At 34.4% G+C, this 17789-nt stretch overlaps 2 protein-coding genes across 2 annotated transcripts; one reads left to right on the top strand and one right to left on the bottom strand.

The window, feature by feature from the left end:
* Positions 1 to 7127: 7127 nt before the first annotated feature.
* On the bottom strand, positions 7128 to 13299 carry LOC121235907 (ribokinase). Its single transcript, XM_041132343.1, has 4 exons — positions 12550 to 13299; positions 8553 to 8738; positions 7622 to 7817; positions 7128 to 7535 (listed from the first exon to the last, which is right to left on the bottom strand). The coding sequence occupies exons 1-4, from the start codon at positions 13216 to 13218 to the stop codon at positions 7423 to 7425; spliced, it is 1164 nt and encodes a 387-aa protein (XP_040988277.1). The 5' UTR covers positions 13219 to 13299; the 3' UTR covers positions 7128 to 7422.
* Positions 13300 to 13561: 262 nt separating this feature from the next.
* On the top strand, positions 13562 to 17401 carry LOC121235908 (peptide methionine sulfoxide reductase B1, chloroplastic). The gene is made up of 5 exons (XM_041132344.1): positions 13562 to 13906; positions 14945 to 15056; positions 16720 to 16785; positions 16881 to 17078; positions 17167 to 17401. The coding sequence occupies exons 1-5, from the start codon at positions 13717 to 13719 to the stop codon at positions 17195 to 17197; spliced, it is 597 nt and encodes a 198-aa protein (XP_040988278.1). The 5' UTR covers positions 13562 to 13716; the 3' UTR covers positions 17198 to 17401.
* The last annotated feature ends 388 nt before the right edge of the window (positions 17402 to 17789 follow it).

Here is a 17789-nt window from a genome sequence, read left to right as displayed (position 1 = left end):
TAGAATTTATTCAAAACGCGCAGTGCGCACTATATAATTCAAAGAATATTCTACTTTCCTAAGATACCATTAAAAATACCAATCTTTCATAGTTTTTGTATCTTAAATACATCAGCATGTATGTCATAAGTCAATCACAAAAGGCAAATATTAAGATGAACTAATTTGGTATACGTGTCCATGTGTTCAATCAGGATTGGTTTGAATAGTGAGATGAGATTATTTTAGACGAGTAGAATAAAATATTATTAGAATATTATTTTTTAATATTATTATTATTTTGAGATTTGAAAAAGTTGAATTGTTCATTATATTTTGTGTGAGAATTTAAAAAAATTGTAATGATGAGATGAGAATAAGTCGTTTTCCTATCCAAACAAGCCCTAATATATATTGGACTTTTATTTGACGTACTACTTCTTTTTAAAGTTTTATTTAACTCCAATTGTCTTGTAACCTAGGTAATTATGGGATCAAATAATTCTTAGGATTTTTATACGAATTTTAAAACATAGAATGAGAGAGTTGCATTTACATTCCTAATAGGTTATAAAACATTTATTAATTTTTCTTATGAGGCTATCTTTCTCATTCTAAATCCTTAAAAATATCGAACAAAAACTCTAATTAAAATATTGTAACCAAATGTATTATTCATAATTAAAAAATACTATTTTGTCCACTCAACTTATTCCCTCATTTTGACACCTCATGTATTTCAATTTTTTTTTAATTTTTTCTTTACTCAATAATTAAAGAAGTGACTATTAGAATATTATTTTTTAATATTTTTTAAAAATGTTTTAAAATGATAAAAAAATATGAATAAAAAAATTAAAAAAAATGAAAAAGTGAATTTGGCCTAGCGGTAAATTGCAGTAGGCTACTCTGAGCGGTAAAGTAGCATTGCTCTTCATCATTTGATGGGTCCAAGATCATTTTGTCAAATGAAAAATATAAGACTTCAGAGATGAAAAAATATTATACCATTTATGAAGAAATTATATTAATCTTTACTATTGTTTGAAAGTAACTGATCTTCCAATTGCATCAATAATGAAATTCCCCATACAAATGTCCATAAAGAAAAATATATAGTCACATTAATGTTACATGCATGATTTGACAATTCATTTTTATATCTAATTAATTAGGGTAAAACCAAGGTGCATGATCAACGCATTGAAATATGACAACATGAATTTAATTAAATGGTTATTTGTCTTTTGCATATATATAGAGGGGTCAGGGGTCTCATTAAAATCAAACCTTTTAATGTATGTGATCATCATGTGTTGAAGGTCATTTTTTTAAGGCTAATATGGGTTTATCTATATATATAAAATTGGCTTCATTGAGTGGACAATCAAAGTGGAAATTTGAATTTTGAGGGCATGATATAATGTGATTAAATTCGCAGTATCATGTACTGCTTGAAGCTTAATTAATTAATAGTCGATAAATATACCCAGAAGATTATAATCTCAATTAAGAGGAAGCGTAATTAATTAATTAATTACATGTCATGATTTTTACTGATTCAAAAACCGTACGTCTTACGTACGTACAATGGCAATTTTCATGCACCGAAATGCAAATACGACTAAATTATATAGGAAAATAATTTATCTATAACATTTTGTATAATATATTATATAATAATATGTTAAATGAGAGATATTTTTGTAAAGTAATTTGACAACAACTCTACTCTTATAATAAAATTATATATTGATCAACCTCGTATTTCTGCCATGCATGATTTATATGATCTGCCAATCCAAATATTAATTAAAATAGTTTTTGGCAATAAACCAAATTGGTACCATTCTATCCATTTTTTTTCACGATTGATTTAATATAACTTAATTAATTAATGTTCAAATGTACTGAAAAGAAAGAAAGAATTTGGTATGAAGTTAGGGTTACATTTAGTGAAAGGTACATATAGATAGCTAGCTTAGAGGGTAATTAAAGCATGCATGGACCTGAAAGCTTTAATGTACCATCTTGATATTCACCTGCATGGTGGGAAGGAGAATCATGATATCTCAACCACAAAAAGATTTAAGCATTGATTTATTACGTAATTCAGATAAGATGAGATAAGATATTTTATAAAAAATTTAATAAAATATTATTATAAAATATTTTTTTAATATATTTTTTATTTTAAAATTTAAAAAAATTAAATTATTTATTATATTTATATAAGAATTTAAAAAAATTATAATTCTAAGATAAGATAAGATATGATAATATTTATTAGACCAACTTCCACAAATAATTGATTTTCTGATTCCTGCCCTCACTCTGCTCATTTCATTTTTTGTTTTTTCTTTAGAACCAAAACTTCCTACTTCTACGAGGTTGTACAAATATAGGATATGATGGTCGACGTTTTTAATGAATAGTTTGTTTGTTTATATTTCAATCTCATGATCAATTTGAAATTCTAGCTAATATTGTTTTGATGATTCTATTTAAAAAAGCTTGAACCAATAACATGAATGAGTGAATTTAATTATTTATTTAGTTTATATCATAATTGCAATAATCAAAGCAACGATAATGATAATAATAATAATTCGATGATGGTGATCATATATATTGGATCATGGTGATTGAAAGAACGTTTAGATATGGTTGATATTCGATATCTACCAACCCTATACAATTTTAGGAAGAACAAAAATGGAAATTAGGAAAAAAAGAAAAACACTTTTAAAACTTATTATGTACCACAATATTATATATATATATATATATATATATATATGAAAAATTATATTTGTATGTAGAGCACACTCTCTATACATGCCGCTGACATGGCAAGACTTCATTAATTTATAAGAGAAATTTAAAATTTAAATCTCTTACAAATTAAATTCTACTGTATTAATAGAATGTGTCCTCCACACTGACTTAATTATATGTATCATTTTCACATCTAGTAATAGTTGTAAGTTGATTAATTAATTGCTCTTATCTAGCGCCGGACAATAAATACGGCAAAAAAATCGTTACCTAGGTACAGAACAAGACAAACGAGATCTTTTCCTAGTCGTCGTATATAATCTCGTGCATGCGCTGCCTTTTATTGTCCCCCGCCCTCTAAAACTCTAAATTATAATATCAATCATTTTGGCCGTGTTGCAAAGGTCTTTGACTGGCGTCACTCAATTTGCTACCCTTTTTTCCTCAAGTTGGCAGCTAAAACTGTAACAGCCACAATTGCAACAATGCTTCTGTCTCCATCCATATCTGTCTGTTTTGAGAAGACTACGTGGTTCTTGGACCACTTTGTATTGCATGCATTGCTGTTCTTTCTGGAACCTCCAGCTGCTACTGCAATGACATTAACATTGCACTAAAGATCAGCAAACTTCCATCCGTACCTTTTCTTTTCTTGTTGAACTTGGTGTCATTGCTCAATAATTATCTGTGCCTACATATTTATCTGCTGGCCTGCAACTGTGCAAGCAAGCACGCACGCACGCACGCACATGCCAAGGCTCTGCATCTGCAATCACACACACACACACACAAACATATATATACACGCACACATCCGTACAGAAGCTGGCTAGCTAGCAGACAAGTATGAGCTAGCGCACACGTACATACGCACACAGGCAAGGGGGAAAGTCGAAACCTATTCTGCCAAGCCGAATAAATGCTCGTCGATCGTGACTTTCTTGGGCAATTTGTGCAATTATTTGTGCATGGCCCATGCGATTGATCATTAAACTACATTTAGCAAGTCGATCGGCCACTTGACGCCCATTGATGGTTAATTTATTAAAAGTGACGACTAAAAATGGCCCATTTCTTAGGCTCCATTTTTGTTTTTTCTAATTAATAGTGAACCATTTTAGGACTGTGATCGAAGAGACTGATCAGCTATTGATGAACAATATTCAACATGTGTAAAGATAATTTCGAATAATCTGTAAATAGTAGTGAAAAAATAATAAAAAATAAAAAATAATAAAAAATAATAATAAGATAATCTGAATTATTTACTATTTAAAAATTACACATTACAGGTAATTATATATGGTGTTGTGAATTCACTGAATTGTTTGAGAGTTTTCTATCCGTAATCATTAGAGAGACGTTTTTTGGAAAACTTTCTTTTGACCAAGTTTTCTATCAACACGAATTGCATGGCATCTTTGAATCATAGACCTTTTTTTTGTCAAAAGGCAACAGCAATAACAGAGAATTTTACAAGCTATTTATGCTTTTGATGATATATAATGTCCTTTTCTGCTGTGCTCCAATTGTGAGATATAATTATTGGATTGAAAAAATTAATAACATATATAATATATTATTAATTGCCAACCTTTTGATGATGGCGTTGAAAGAATTGCATGATAACTCACAGGAAAATGATAGGCTACTGCTTTCTACTATTTATTTACTATTTATTTTATTTTTAATTATTTTTAATTTTTTATTTTACTTAATAATTAAGAAAGTGATTATTAATAAAATTATATATATTTTTAATTTTTTTTAATGATTAAAAATGTTAAAAAAATACTTAAAAAAATAATAAAAAATTAAAAAACTTGAAATGAATTATAAGTAGTAAATAAGTAATAACCCTGTCACTACGCATCTTGCTCTCTTTCCCACTTTCGAGTTTAAACTCTTATTCTGGCTTCACTATTGTCATGTTTCAATTTATTCTTTTTAATGATTTTCTCTGTTCAGAACATCATGTGTTCCACGTCACTCGCCATGAATTTCTCTACTCACCTGCAGTGGTATTTGTTTCAGGACAAATTGCAAGCTGTTTCTCAAATCCATCGAGCTCATGAAAAAAAAAAAAAAAATATTTAAACCCTCGTTTGGATAGTAAGATGAGATGAGATTATTTTAAATAAAAGTTAAAAATTAAATAAAAATTTGTTAAAATATTATTTTTTAATATTATTATTATCTTGAGATTTAAAAAAAATTAAATTAAAATTTGAAAAAATTAAATTTTTTCTTATATTTTATGTGAGAATTTAAAACAGTTATAATAATAACACGAGACAAATTGAGTTCTCAATCCAAACGGAACCTAAATGGTTGCATGCATGTGGCCTTGATTGACAAGTATTTCCAATTTATTATTTTTATAAATTTAATTTTTTTATGATTTAATTAACATAATATCGCATCAGTGTTGATATTTGTTTGAATCCTTATAATCTATAGTTCGATGAGAAAAGCATTTTTTGGTCAATAATTTAAAGTTGTGAAAAGAAGAAAGTAAAATGTTGCTTTCTAGCTTTGCAAAAGTATTAAATAAATAAAGACATTTGTCAAAGACTATTCAAAAAAACTCATAATTGTTAAGCGTACCATGATGAAGACAAGCGCATAGACTAATTAGATCATTTGATCTTAGGATATCTATATATAACCAAAAAACAAAAAAAAAACAAAAAACAAAAAAAAAAGAGAGGATAAACTCAAAAACGTCATGATCCCATGAAGTGTGTCCTTATAATGTGCTAACGTTTAGATAAACTCTTTTTTTATTTTTATTTCTTTTTATAAAAAAAACTCAACGATTATTGGACAAATTATATAATGCCAAGTGATCAACAAATCGATGTTGACCTTTGAAATTTAAGGGAAAAAAAAAAAAGGGAAAGAAAGGATGATAATGATCATGGCCTGTGTTCGCATTGAGACAGCATTATACTGACAAAACTGCTAATCCTTTTGCATGTAATCCTATAATCTTAGTATATATAGCTAGCAAGTGTACTTTGTATTGCAGAAGTAGTGAAAAAAGACAGGGAATTAGGAGTTACGGAATGGTACTTCTTGACTTGGGTATCCACCTTTGCTGCCGATCAATGGAATTACCGACAGGATTGGTTCCTGAATGTACTTCATGCAACACTTTCCTTCGAACATGATGATGATCACCTCCAACAAACGACTGGAAATGAAAAAAAGGAAGAGAGTAATTGAGAGAGACATAACATTAATATTGCAGACAAATTAGAATATATAAGAAAGAAAGGAACTGCGATGGGCGTTAGATTCATGACCATGTCCCTTACGTTTGTTGAAAAATCTCTGATCACTTTGTTGACTTCAGCATCTAGAAATGGAGCGGAGAAAGTAATCATTACAAAATGAGAGAGAGAGAGAGAGAGAGAGAGGGAGGGAGAAGATTACGTACCTTCAAGTATTCTCATGGCAAAGCTCGAATGGGGAAGGGAGACTAGAAGGATGAGGAGAGAAGATATGGTCAAATTCATAGCTTTGTTTCATGAGCGAGATCAAAAGCATGCAGCTTTGATCAATCTTTGGAAATTTAAAGGAGAGAGGTCTTAGTAGACTGAACAGAAAATGAAGGATCCAAGTGAGATGGGTTTTAAGATCAGAGCAGGTTTTGAGCTGTGGTTTGCAAAAGAACTGGATGTAATGCTTTACCTGGGCTGAATCGCCATCAAACTCAAATCAAATGGGCAAAATCTTCTATTGCTGTGACAGGAGGAGGAGATCAGATCAGGCTGAAGCCCCCAGTACCCTGTTACTGTATAATAGGTATGGGCATATGCACCGACGTACGCTCGCAAATCTATACTACTCTCTTACTTTTGTGCTAAAGGTCTTCGTGATGTGAAAGGAATAAGACGCTACCGATCGAAACAAGTGGATATTAGCTCTGTATATATGTGTAATCTATAGTAAGATGAGATGTAATAGCCCAAAAGCAAGTTGCATCAACATTCGAGCGCGGACATGGTTTCTCAAACATAATATTTATCAGATTAATGATGTAATATCCCAATATGGATTGGATTGAATTGGCCATGAATGTATTGCATAAGCATTTAGTAAGTTCTCTGGGAGCTAGATGTGTGATATAATAAAAAATAATTAATTTAATTATAGTAAGTAAATAACAACAGTGCTATTTATTTACATTCATTAGTTTGATTTCTCATTCCACCAATCAGATCATAAGAATGGCCAAGTTGAAAGAACCTCGTGCAACTTCTCCAGGCAGAAAAGCCCTTCATGTTCCGAAACATGTTCGCCACTGGCTTATCGTCATCCAAAAGGTAACACTTACACAATAGGAAAAAGAAGGGGGAAGAGTATCTGCCAACATAGTTTATAATACGCTGTAATATGTAAACCTATGTAATTTACAAGGGTCTAGAAATATATGAGAACACGTTTGGAATGAGCAAATTGCATACAATGTAGACATCCACACAAAAAACCAGAGAAACCAGAAATATTTTATTTCCTGGGGAAATTTTTTGAAAAGTACTAAGAACAACAGTGATGAGTCTGAAAAGATCTTGAGGAGATAGTACCATCAAGTGAATGAGAACCTGCCCCAGGGAAGGGTGGGAAGACAGTTCTGAAGGAAAAAGTTGACCTAAATTTTCACTTATGACGAAGATCAGTAACCTGAGAATGAAGAAGATCCAAAACCGATTTCCTATCAGGCATGCTAGGAATAGCTCCCTTCACTTGAACACAAAGAGAAGCAGCTGCAGCTGTATCAAATGGCAGAGAATTACCATAATCCGAGGTATAGGTAACATTTTCAAGGATAAAATAGGAAAAAAGCTGCCAGGCATACCAGCAAATTCCAAGCATTCCTTTTTGGACTTGCCCTCTACAAGAGCCACAGCAAAAGCTGCAGTAAAAGTATCTCCGGCTCCAGTGGTATCAATGACCTTTGCAACAGATATGGCAGGTTGTTTAATCGGTTCTTCACCTTCTACAAAAAGGGCAGACCCTTTGGCCCCGAGTTTCACAAGGACTTGCTTAACCCCCTGAAAGAAGATATATTTAATAAAGTTATGATGAACACTCTAGAATTCCTGGCACCATTTCCAGATAGGTTTCGTATTTAGAATGCAGCTATACACTTGGTTGCTAGACAAAGTTGTTCTATTACTAGTCCTCTTGAATATACCAAAACCCAAGCAAAGTGAATCTTTCTGCATGTCCCTTACGAAGAAAGAAGGAAAACTGAGAATGATTTAAGTACAATGATTATATAATAAGAATATGGTACATCTAATAAGAGCAGTAAATATGCGTGCTATTTTTTTTTTAATAAGCATGAAAGCACAAAATATTTCTTATGCACTAAATAAAAGTATTTTGAAGTCAATTACTTGGAATGGCTGGAACGCCTAGTAGGGGCACATTTCCACAACAATTCAAAATTGAATGGCCCAAATCTGTAGTTCAAAAATAAGGCCTTCAAAGAAAAGGAGATCCATAAGAACTAACAGTAGCAAAGAGGGTATTGGGATTAATAGACCTGATGTCAGCATTACAATGGTCCCATTGATTAAATGCGTGCCGTTTGCACGAATGTAAGGTTATGTGTAGATATGAACGTAAATAACACAAACAATCAAATTCCTGTTTGCCCAAAAATGCTGCAATCTTTTTATTTGCTTATTTAAATAAATTTCCAGTTATAAAAATGAACTTCACGAAGGATAAGGCACAAAGCCTTCAACGATGATGGTCATTTTGAGTGTGCAAAAACTCACCATTTTATGGCATTTACCAACAGCTTGAGTAATCAGCTCAAAACTTTCAGTTGGACTTCCTGTCAAACGACTAAGTTCACTTTCATTTGGGCTTAAAATATCAATGAAATTTAATAATTCTTGTGGGAATGGTGCATCCATTCCCCCAGCATCCAAGATGACTGGAACCCCAGCACTCCTTGCAGCCTGTATACAGAACATGATACCAGATTATGCAAAGGACCTAAAGATAAAAAAGAGAGAGGATATAAATCTGCAAATGGAAATTGAAACAGAAATTAAAAAAAATAAACAAATTAAACTGCAAGAAAACCAAAGCCCGTAGAACCAACATAAACTTCGATTAAACTTACAAAACACAAGCCGGTCCAAAGAGATAAGATGCAGAAACATTTCTAGGAATACCATGTATCCATCTCTTTTAAAGAGTTCAATAATGACCTGAGGAAGCATAACAGTCAGATTTCACATTTCCTAATGGCAAGAACTTCCACTTTCATTATGTCCATTTGGCGGAGAAACTAATGTCCTCGTAAAAACATATATTTTAAAGCAAAAGCAAGTTACAGTTCTAATTTTGAATTGAACTCTCAAATGATATGGACCGGGACGAAGGTTATGGTCATAATGATAAGAAATTCTAAGGGAGAAAGCTCATTTCTTGAAGGGATTATCCCTCCAAATTTGTTTACCCTCTAAGAATATGTTTCATGGTACTTTGAAAGCACATTAATAAGTCAAGTTCGACAATGTATTTTTTTTTTCTCATTTGTTTCCCCTTTAATTCTCCTGGGCATTACCCAAGACTAACCCACACAACTTAAGAAGTCACTCCACATAGCACTGGCAATCTCACAATGGATTTAAAGATGATCAACAGACTTTCCACTTCTCTTGCACATGCAAAGAAGATTAAAACTCACATTAACATTTAGTTTTCTGCAGACACCATTGAGTTCATGTTCCATTTGCAGCACAGCTATTGTTGTCAGCTGGAGTTCTAGAGTTTTTTCCCCCTACAGGATTACAGTTTATCTGTTCTGCTACATATAGTCACTTTTGCGTACTCTTTGAGAATTCCACTAATGTGAATGGTCAAAACAATTATATTAAATTAAAAAAAAAAGTGACGTAGCCAATCACATTAGTGGAGTGCGTAAGGAGTACGCAAAAGTAACTGCACATAGAGTTTTTATTTCTTTTATAAGTAGGATTAAACTTAATTTTTAACAACTGTTATGGTAAACTTCAATATAGCTTCCTCACTATTCATTCTACCATTTTGGGTCTGTCACTTCCTCTAAGGATAAGCAATAAACTATCGCTCAGGAAATTTGATCATAATGGCATGGAAACTTATTCCTTTGCGTTTACTTACTGGCCACTTAATTATTCTTCCCAGATTTGAGTTTGCCTAGCATTTTTATTCATTTTTTTAATTTTTGAATTTAGATTATTTATAAATTATTTTTATTATTATTTTATTCTTATTATTATAATTGTTTATTATTATATTCTAATTTATAATTATATTATATTATAATATATAAATTAGAATATAATTATATAAATAATTTTTAATTTAATTAATTTTTAAATATTAAATATTTTTTACTTATAAAAAAAAAAATTAAATATTTGTTTGACTCCTCCCCTTCATTTTTTTTCTTTATTTGCATTTTTGGGACTAGACATTTTGTAATAGCCACACTCTAGAAAGAGGGAAGTCAAACATATATGCTCTCTACATTCAACCTTACTTTCAAAAAACAAACATAGCTTATCGGCAGAGTAGCCCCATTAAGCCAATCAGTCCCTTGTTCCACCAATCAGCAACAGGAAGGTTTTCCTAACAGCTTCCCAGGTTTCTGCAGTTGCATTTTTTTTTTCTATCTTGGATGGCAGACAAGAAACACAATCTTTCTGAAAAACAAAGCATAGTCTACCTTAAATTCCAAAAAGTCATCAGATCTAGGGTGGCCACCCCCAGATACTTTTGCATCACACTGGCTACCTTTGGAATTCAGCTGCTTTCAGCACCATATACGAGTCTATCTATGACCCCACTTTAGGTACAAGTGCCCTTTTGTATGCCAGTTGTCCAGCCAAAGGAAAATGGCCTCACCATTGAATTTCCAAAAATGGGAATCTAAATTACCATTTAGAATAATTCTCATTTGAAGGAGACGATGAAAGCAACGATTCATGCAGTTAGTGCAAATAATGAAGTACCGTGGAGATTACATTAGATGTAGTACACGACAACATAGACTTGTTAAGGGAATTAGAGATTGTTGAACATGAAATAGCTTTCCCATTTGTATTGCTTGAGAAAACATGTGTCATATGCAATGAGAGAATGACTTCTACCTAATGTTGGGAATGGTGATTACTAAGTTTTGTGACTCAAATGATCTGTCACCATCATCCATCTTTACAGTGTAATATTTGGATGTCCCAAATATCTAATCTCAACAATTAGATGTGCTTCTGCACACCTCTTGTAAATTAATCAAAGGGTGGAGGGTGATTTATGCCCATATTGGTCATTGGTCGTAGTATTTGCCTATCAGAAAAGCTAACCTAATCTGAACACTTGTATAACCAAAGCTAATGTTGCATACAACCCACAACTTCACCCTCTATCCCGATCTCATAAGGAGAGTAGGTGTAATTGAACTAAAGCTCATTGGCCAGATCCACTATATTATTGAAAGTTCAACTCAATTCCATCCTTCCCTCTTAATAGTGCTGGCACCACCGACAACACGTGCTCAAAGAATATGGTGCTGAAGGATAGACGCAGCAAGTTAATTAAACTAAATTTGGGTCTGCCCTGATCGATATCTAATAGTTTCTCCATTAACATGCAACTCAATCTTTTTTTTATAGGTAAACGAGAATTTTATTGGTAACAACATACAACTCAACAATCAATCGAGGTACTCATGAGTCATCCATATAATTTGCGTACATGCACTTGACTTACTACTTAACATCTCAAAAATGCAAATTTTCTCCTCTTATAATTCTAAATATATATTTTTTAAAGTATTATATATATAAATATATATAATATATTTTCTCAATTTTTCAGATTCGCAATTGGAAGAGGCAACAATGTTTACTTTTGGCACAATGTGTGGTGCGGTGGCACGGCTCTTAAGCAGGTGTTTCCTATGCTTTACCAAATTGCCTGTGATCAAGAGGTTGTTCTGGCTGATTTATTAGCACGCTCCAATGGTGCTGTCCATTGGAATGTGAGATTTTCGAGAGCGGCTCAAGATTGGGAACTGGACATGTTTACTAGCTTCTTTGATTTGTTATTTGCTATGTCAATTGGCAATGAGATGAGGGATAGGCTGTTGTGGAATCCAATTGGAAATACAAAATTCTCGGTGGGCAATTTTTATAAGGCTCTCTTGGGATTTTCTAATGATCATAGCTATCCTTGGAAGGCTTCTGTGGATGAGCTGAAACGATTTTCTAATTTCTACAATACACTTCTTTCATGGGCTTCGGCCATTATTTGTAATATGGACAGCCTTCATGATTTGCTTGTAACTCTTACTAGTGCTTAGATGTAATTAGGCATGTTCATTGTACATTACTAGTGTACTCAGGTGATGCCTCTAATATCAATAAAATTTACTTTTACCTATATAAAAATATATATATATATATATATATATATATATACACATATATTATCCGACAATAACAAGCAATCTTTGTGTGTTCAGCTACCCCATCCACAGACCACAGTTTTCCATTGCTAAAAATTCTTCTTATTATTACCATATAAATATCATGATGAAAGAAACACAAACTAAAAATAGGCATGGCAACTGGCAAGAGAACGAGAGGATACATTTCTAATTGCTTCACAACAGCAAAGGTAAAGAATGACAATTATGAATCTCATTCACAAGTTAAAACATCAGGGTAGAAGATAAACCTTTTAAAAATAATAATTTAAGAGCCACAAAGCCCTGACCTTCGCAACCTGAATGTTGACCGAATCTGGAATCTCCCTCTGCAGCAAAACAATCCCAGCATTCTTCACCACCTCCAACGCCTCCTCAGAAATGGTCTCAGGCCAACAGTTCATGTTGGCACCACCAACAATGATGATCGAGTTTTGCCCATCAGACTGGAGCATCACCACAGCATGCCCAGTGGGTGCGGCGGCCACAGTATTAAGATAATCCAGTCGCACCGCACCATTTTCCAGAGCCTCAATGATCAACTTCCCATGGGCGTCCTCACCCACCTGGCCCAAAAAATAGGTTGGGTAAGAGAGCTTGCCACCACAGGCAGCCTGGTTCGCACCCTTGCCTCCAGCAAGTGTCTGGCCGGTCTTGGCCGAGATGGTCTCACCCTCCTCCGGCAGCCTCTCAATCTCCAGATAGATGTCTGCATTGGCTGATCCAAAAACTACAAGTGGTGGGCTTGTGCCGGGATTTGGGGTTATTGGGGTCTGTGTCTTTGAGGGATTTATGGCAAAAGACAGAAGTGGGTGTCTTCCATTTGATGGGTTTTGCTTCTTGTTGAATTGAACAACTGGGTTTAGGTTGATTGTTCTGTCTATTTGTTTTATGGAGCTGTTTTGCGTGTGGAGATGCCAATGGTTTGATGGCGAAATTGCCGTTCCTCTGGCTCTCATCTCTCTTTATCTGTCTGAAGTTCCAATTCTACTCTGCGAAAATCGTTCGTAAAACTAGAACTCTGACTTTGACTTTTAATATTGTATTGTGGAAGTTCGTTCGGAAACACAACACAAGGAATCGGGCCTAGTGGGCCGCTATCTCTGTAAGACTCCACCCATTGGGCCTCTAGTTCAACAACCGTACTTATCACATCCATTAATATTTTGCCAACGTGGCCGATACAGGGCCTCTTTTGTCCCTCTCAATTCCTACAACCGCCACGTTTCAGCAGCAAAGATCCTCTGTCCCAGTTACCACTGAACGTTACTTATCTCAGCCAGTCTTGACTCATAACAGAAGCATCCAATGGATGTTCGCTAACGTGTTTAAATCCGACGGTTCCCGAAGTGAAAACCATCATTGTCAATGCTCGAGCAGTGCACAAAACTGTTATCCAGAAACTACGAACGGCGTGGAGGATTTGGTCGTTAGGTATCGTTAAAGGTCGGTCGGCAATGGCTTCTCATAGTTTAAGCTTAGCATCTCCAAGAATTTACATTTCCACGAAAAGCCAATTAGAACTGGGCGTCAAATCCAAGCTTTTTGTGTTCGGTTCTCGAGGCTTGAGAAAATCCAAGACGGTTTCTTTGTCAGCCCGTGCCATGGGCTCCTCAGCTTCTTCCCAGAAACCAGACAGCACTCAAGGTATCTCTCTCTCTCTCTCTCTCTCTCTCTCACATGAAGATTTTCGTTTTTCACTGTCCTTGTCCGATTCATCTAATTCACACACATAAGCGCTTGTTAGTTGTTCCCCCCGTTTGCTTGGTGAACGGAGAGTTTGATATCAATATAAGAAGTTAAAAAAATCAATCCAGGTTTTGATATGGAGGTAGCATCCACCCAGTGGGAGAAATACTCATCTGAAAGTGTAAATCAATGAACAAATTTTTATCAGTTGTTCTCTTCTTTATAACTTGAAAAGGAAAATGCTATATACTAGACCGTATTCCAACTCTCATCCAACTGGAAAGAGGCACTTAAAATAGATTGTCTACAATAAAGGGTCTTAGAAGTTTATAAGTGACGGGGAAACCAATATGTTGGCCTCTCATCAGTCATTAAGTATTGATTAGTGACTATCGTCTGAAAATCTTTAATATTGCAGTTAGCACCATAAATTTGGGGGTAATAAAAAAAGTATTTGTTCCCCATTTTAGTATATCCAAGATCTCAAAAGTTAAAAAGAAGTTGTCAAAGCTTCTTTTTAATCAAAGGCAAAATTAGTTTCTTATGGCGTGATTTCAATTTATGGAATGTAGTGCGGATGAGATCCGTGATTGTTTTTGTTTTGGCCTGGTCTGATATTTCCAGTTGGTGGTTTTGTTGGTTGCCTTCAATTAAATACATATGGCCTCATTTATTTTCCCATATGAGATGAGATGAGATGACTTGAGATAAAAGTTGAAAGTTGAATAAAATATTGTTAGAATATATTTTTTTAATATTATTTTTGTATTGGTATTTGGAAAAGTTGAATTGTTTATTTTATTTTGTATGAGAATTTGAAAAGGTTATAAACATTAGATGAGATGAGATAAGATGAGAATAATTGTGAAAACAAACGAGGCCCGTTTGTCTAGTACCTTGAGTGAGACAAGCCTACAAGTTTATATCTTAATAATGTACTTCAATTTTTCAGTGGTATAAGGCTAATAGTGAGTGGTTTTTTCTGTCATGGTGCAGAGGCGGGAAGCGCCGACTATAAAGCTATAAGTGATGAAGAGTGGAAGAAGCGACTCACAGGCGAACAATTTTATATTACTCGTCAAAAGGGAACCGAGAGGGCTTTCACTGGGTATGATCACAAGGGCGTACATTTTGTTAACTTCTATATTTTTTCAATAGTTTTCTGGTGGACTAGTTTTTTTGTTTGCCTTGATATATGAAGAATTTGGTTTCTATGGGAGGTCCCAAAGGCACAAGGTAGATATAGGCCTTGTTTGGATAATGAGTTAATCTCAACTCATCTCATCTAATCATTACAATTTTTTCAAACTTTTAAACAATATATAATAAGCAATTCAACTTTTTCAAATTCCAAAATAAAAATAATATTAAAGAACTATATTCTAACAATATTTTATTCAACTTTCAACTCTCATCTCATCTCATCTCAACTCAACTCACTATCCAAACCTCCTATCATGAGGAATGAAAGTTGAGACCTATGATCATCTAACTATAATGTACTAATTAGAAAAATCTTCTTGCAAGTCAAATAGACACTTAAGAGACAATGAAAGAAAATTGTTAGACCAGTTAAAAACTTGGCTTATTTCTTTAGACCCATTTTAACAACTGCATACCCATGTCAATTTGTTTACCCATTTTAACAATTATGCACCCATTTCAAACAGTTTTTAGACTTGCACAGAGTTGTGGAATTGTTTTTCTCATTTGTATGTAGTTGGTTGGGAGGGAATCTGGAGGCCACTCATGCATGTCAGTTATGAGGCATGTATTATAACGCCCCAATGGAAGGCTCAAACCACATGCCTATACTCCCAAAGGACTAGTCAATGATACATTTGGAATTCCATTGGAACCATATAAAGAGCAAGAATTTCTCATTCCTTAGCAATGTAAGATCTCATACACCACCTATCCTTATCCTTATCATATGGGGTATCATAATCTACCTCTCTTAAATTCCCGACGTCCTCGTTGGGCCAGTCCATTGTAAGTGGCACGGCTCAAGTCCCACATTTATGATTGGGATAGGCTCTGATACCATTTACAACGCCCCAATAGAAGGCTCAAACCACATGTCTATACTCTAAAAGAACTAGTCAATGATATAATTGGATCCCCATTAAAACCTTATAAAGAGCAAGAACTTCTTTCCAAGCAATGTGGGATCTCATACACCACCTACCCTTATTCTTATCATATGAGTTATCAGATGTATGGCCTGTAGGACAACCCGTTGAGTAACCTACTTCATGAATGCTTCATAAAGTTGGACAAAAATGCATCAAAACTGTAAAAAACAACCTATAGTTTCAGTTGATTGCTCAGCATTCACTAGAGATTTAGTCACTTGAGAAACAGGAGCTATTCAAGGGCCGTGATGCACCTTTTGGAGATGATGTCAGGGTTGGGCAGGTTGAGGATACAGGCTTGCTTTATGCCAATGTGTATATGAGCCTACGCCTAAATCAGGATGGTATTCATATATTTAGTGCGCTGAGTTTATCCCATTCCAAAGCTGTCATCTTCTTTTCCCTTTTCCCTTTTCTCTTTTTCTGTTCAGTGCAAAACCACCATCCTAAGCCTACAATGTTCTGCATAAATCAGGAGAACCTTGCATGTCAATTAATTTTGTTTCTGGAGGGAGGCTGGAGGTTCTGCTCATGCTGTACATATGTGATAAACTGGACCTGATGCTGCTAATATAACTGATTCTTTTGATTTGTGATTTTTCTAATTCGTTTGCTGTTTTTCCTTTCAATGTTCAGGGAATATTGGAACACCAAAACCCCTGGAACTTACCATTGCATATGTTGTGACACACCTCTATTTGAGTGAGTAGTCAACTTGTAGAGACTCTCATTAGACCTAATATGTTTTGCTCGCACAGCTACCACTAAAACTAATTTATACGTATTTCCTCCTCCAGATCATCCACTAAATTTGATAGTGGAACTGGTTGGCCTTCTTATTACCTGCCTGTGGGAAACAATGTCAAGTCAAAGGTAGATTTGTCAATTATTTTCATGCCTCGCCAAGAAGTTCTCTGCGCCGTTTGTGATGCTCATCTTGGCCATGTCTTTGACGATGGTCCACCTCCCACAGGAAAACGTTTTTGTATCAATAGGTAAATATTTTCGTCTGGCCTGTGTTCCTTTTCCCCAATACATTCATTGATATAATGGACCTGCTGTAAAATATGACTGTTCTTGCAGCGCCTCCCTTAAACTAAAGCCAAAGCCGTAGGCAGGCACAAGCAGGAAAACCAGAATGATATGATGCTCAAATCAGATGCGACACTCGTATTGTATCTGCATATTCCGTTTTAAATCTTTTATTTGGTTAGAGAACTGTGTAAAATAATATTCACTTGGCCGATGTATAAGCTGGGTCTGATAATGTGTAAAATATCTTATATTTTGGGTCTGATAAAATATAAAATTTATCTTCTTGTGCTGGTATCAGTATCTCCTACTGTAACTTTGAAATGAGAAAATCAGATGCTTGTAATAGTGGGATTTTGTTTAACTCGGTTTGGCTGCACCAAATTACAGCCGGATGGAAAATGATGGTACAGCCAGATTGTTGGCAAGGCAGATGCTTGCTTAGAAGACAACACCGACTGCAAGTTGGTGCTTAGAGATGTGAGACATGTTCTACGCATCTGGCTCAATTTTATCTACACTGGAAAGCTTGATGATGAAGGCAATTTTAACCACTTGGGTAATGGAAAATGTAAGATCTCTAAGGACTCTTCTATGGTGATCAGGGGAAATAACCATGGCATGCTGGATTTGATGCAAGCAAAGTTGAGCAGGGGAATGGTGAATACAGTTAA

This window comes from Juglans microcarpa x Juglans regia, chromosome 6D (genome assembly GCF_004785595.1).
Source record: "Juglans microcarpa x Juglans regia isolate MS1-56 chromosome 6D, Jm3101_v1.0, whole genome shotgun sequence".
Lineage (NCBI taxonomy): Eukaryota > Viridiplantae > Streptophyta > Magnoliopsida > Fagales > Juglandaceae > Juglans > Juglans microcarpa x Juglans regia.
This window is presented reverse-complemented; position numbering and strand designations above follow the sequence as displayed.

What these genes read in the sequence shown, in the direction of transcription:
- LOC121235907 (XM_041132343.1), bottom strand. Translation starts at nt 13,218, where the DNA reads ATGAGAGCCAGAGGAACGGCAATTTCGCCATCAAACCATTGGCATCTC. An exon ending in TCAACATTCAGGTTGCGAAG is followed by an intron (nt 8,739 to 12,549) that starts GTCAGGGCTTTG and finishes TTCTGTATACAG; the next exon opens with GCTGCAAGGAGTGCTGGGGT. An exon ending in TTGGTAAATGCCATAAAATG is followed by an intron (nt 7,818 to 8,552) that starts GTGAGTTTTTGC and finishes ATCTTCTTTCAG; the next exon opens with GGGGTTAAGCAAGTCCTTGT.
- LOC121235908 (XM_041132344.1), top strand. Translation starts at nt 13,717, where the DNA reads ATGGCTTCTCATAGTTTAAGCTTAGCATCTCCAAGAATTTACATTTCC. An exon ending in ACCGAGAGGGCTTTCACTGG is followed by an intron (nt 15,057 to 16,719) that starts GTATGATCACAA and finishes TTCAATGTTCAG; the next exon opens with GGAATATTGGAACACCAAAA. An exon ending in TGTGACACACCTCTATTTGA is followed by an intron (nt 16,786 to 16,880) that starts GTGAGTAGTCAA and finishes TTCCTCCTCCAG; the next exon opens with ATCATCCACTAAATTTGATA.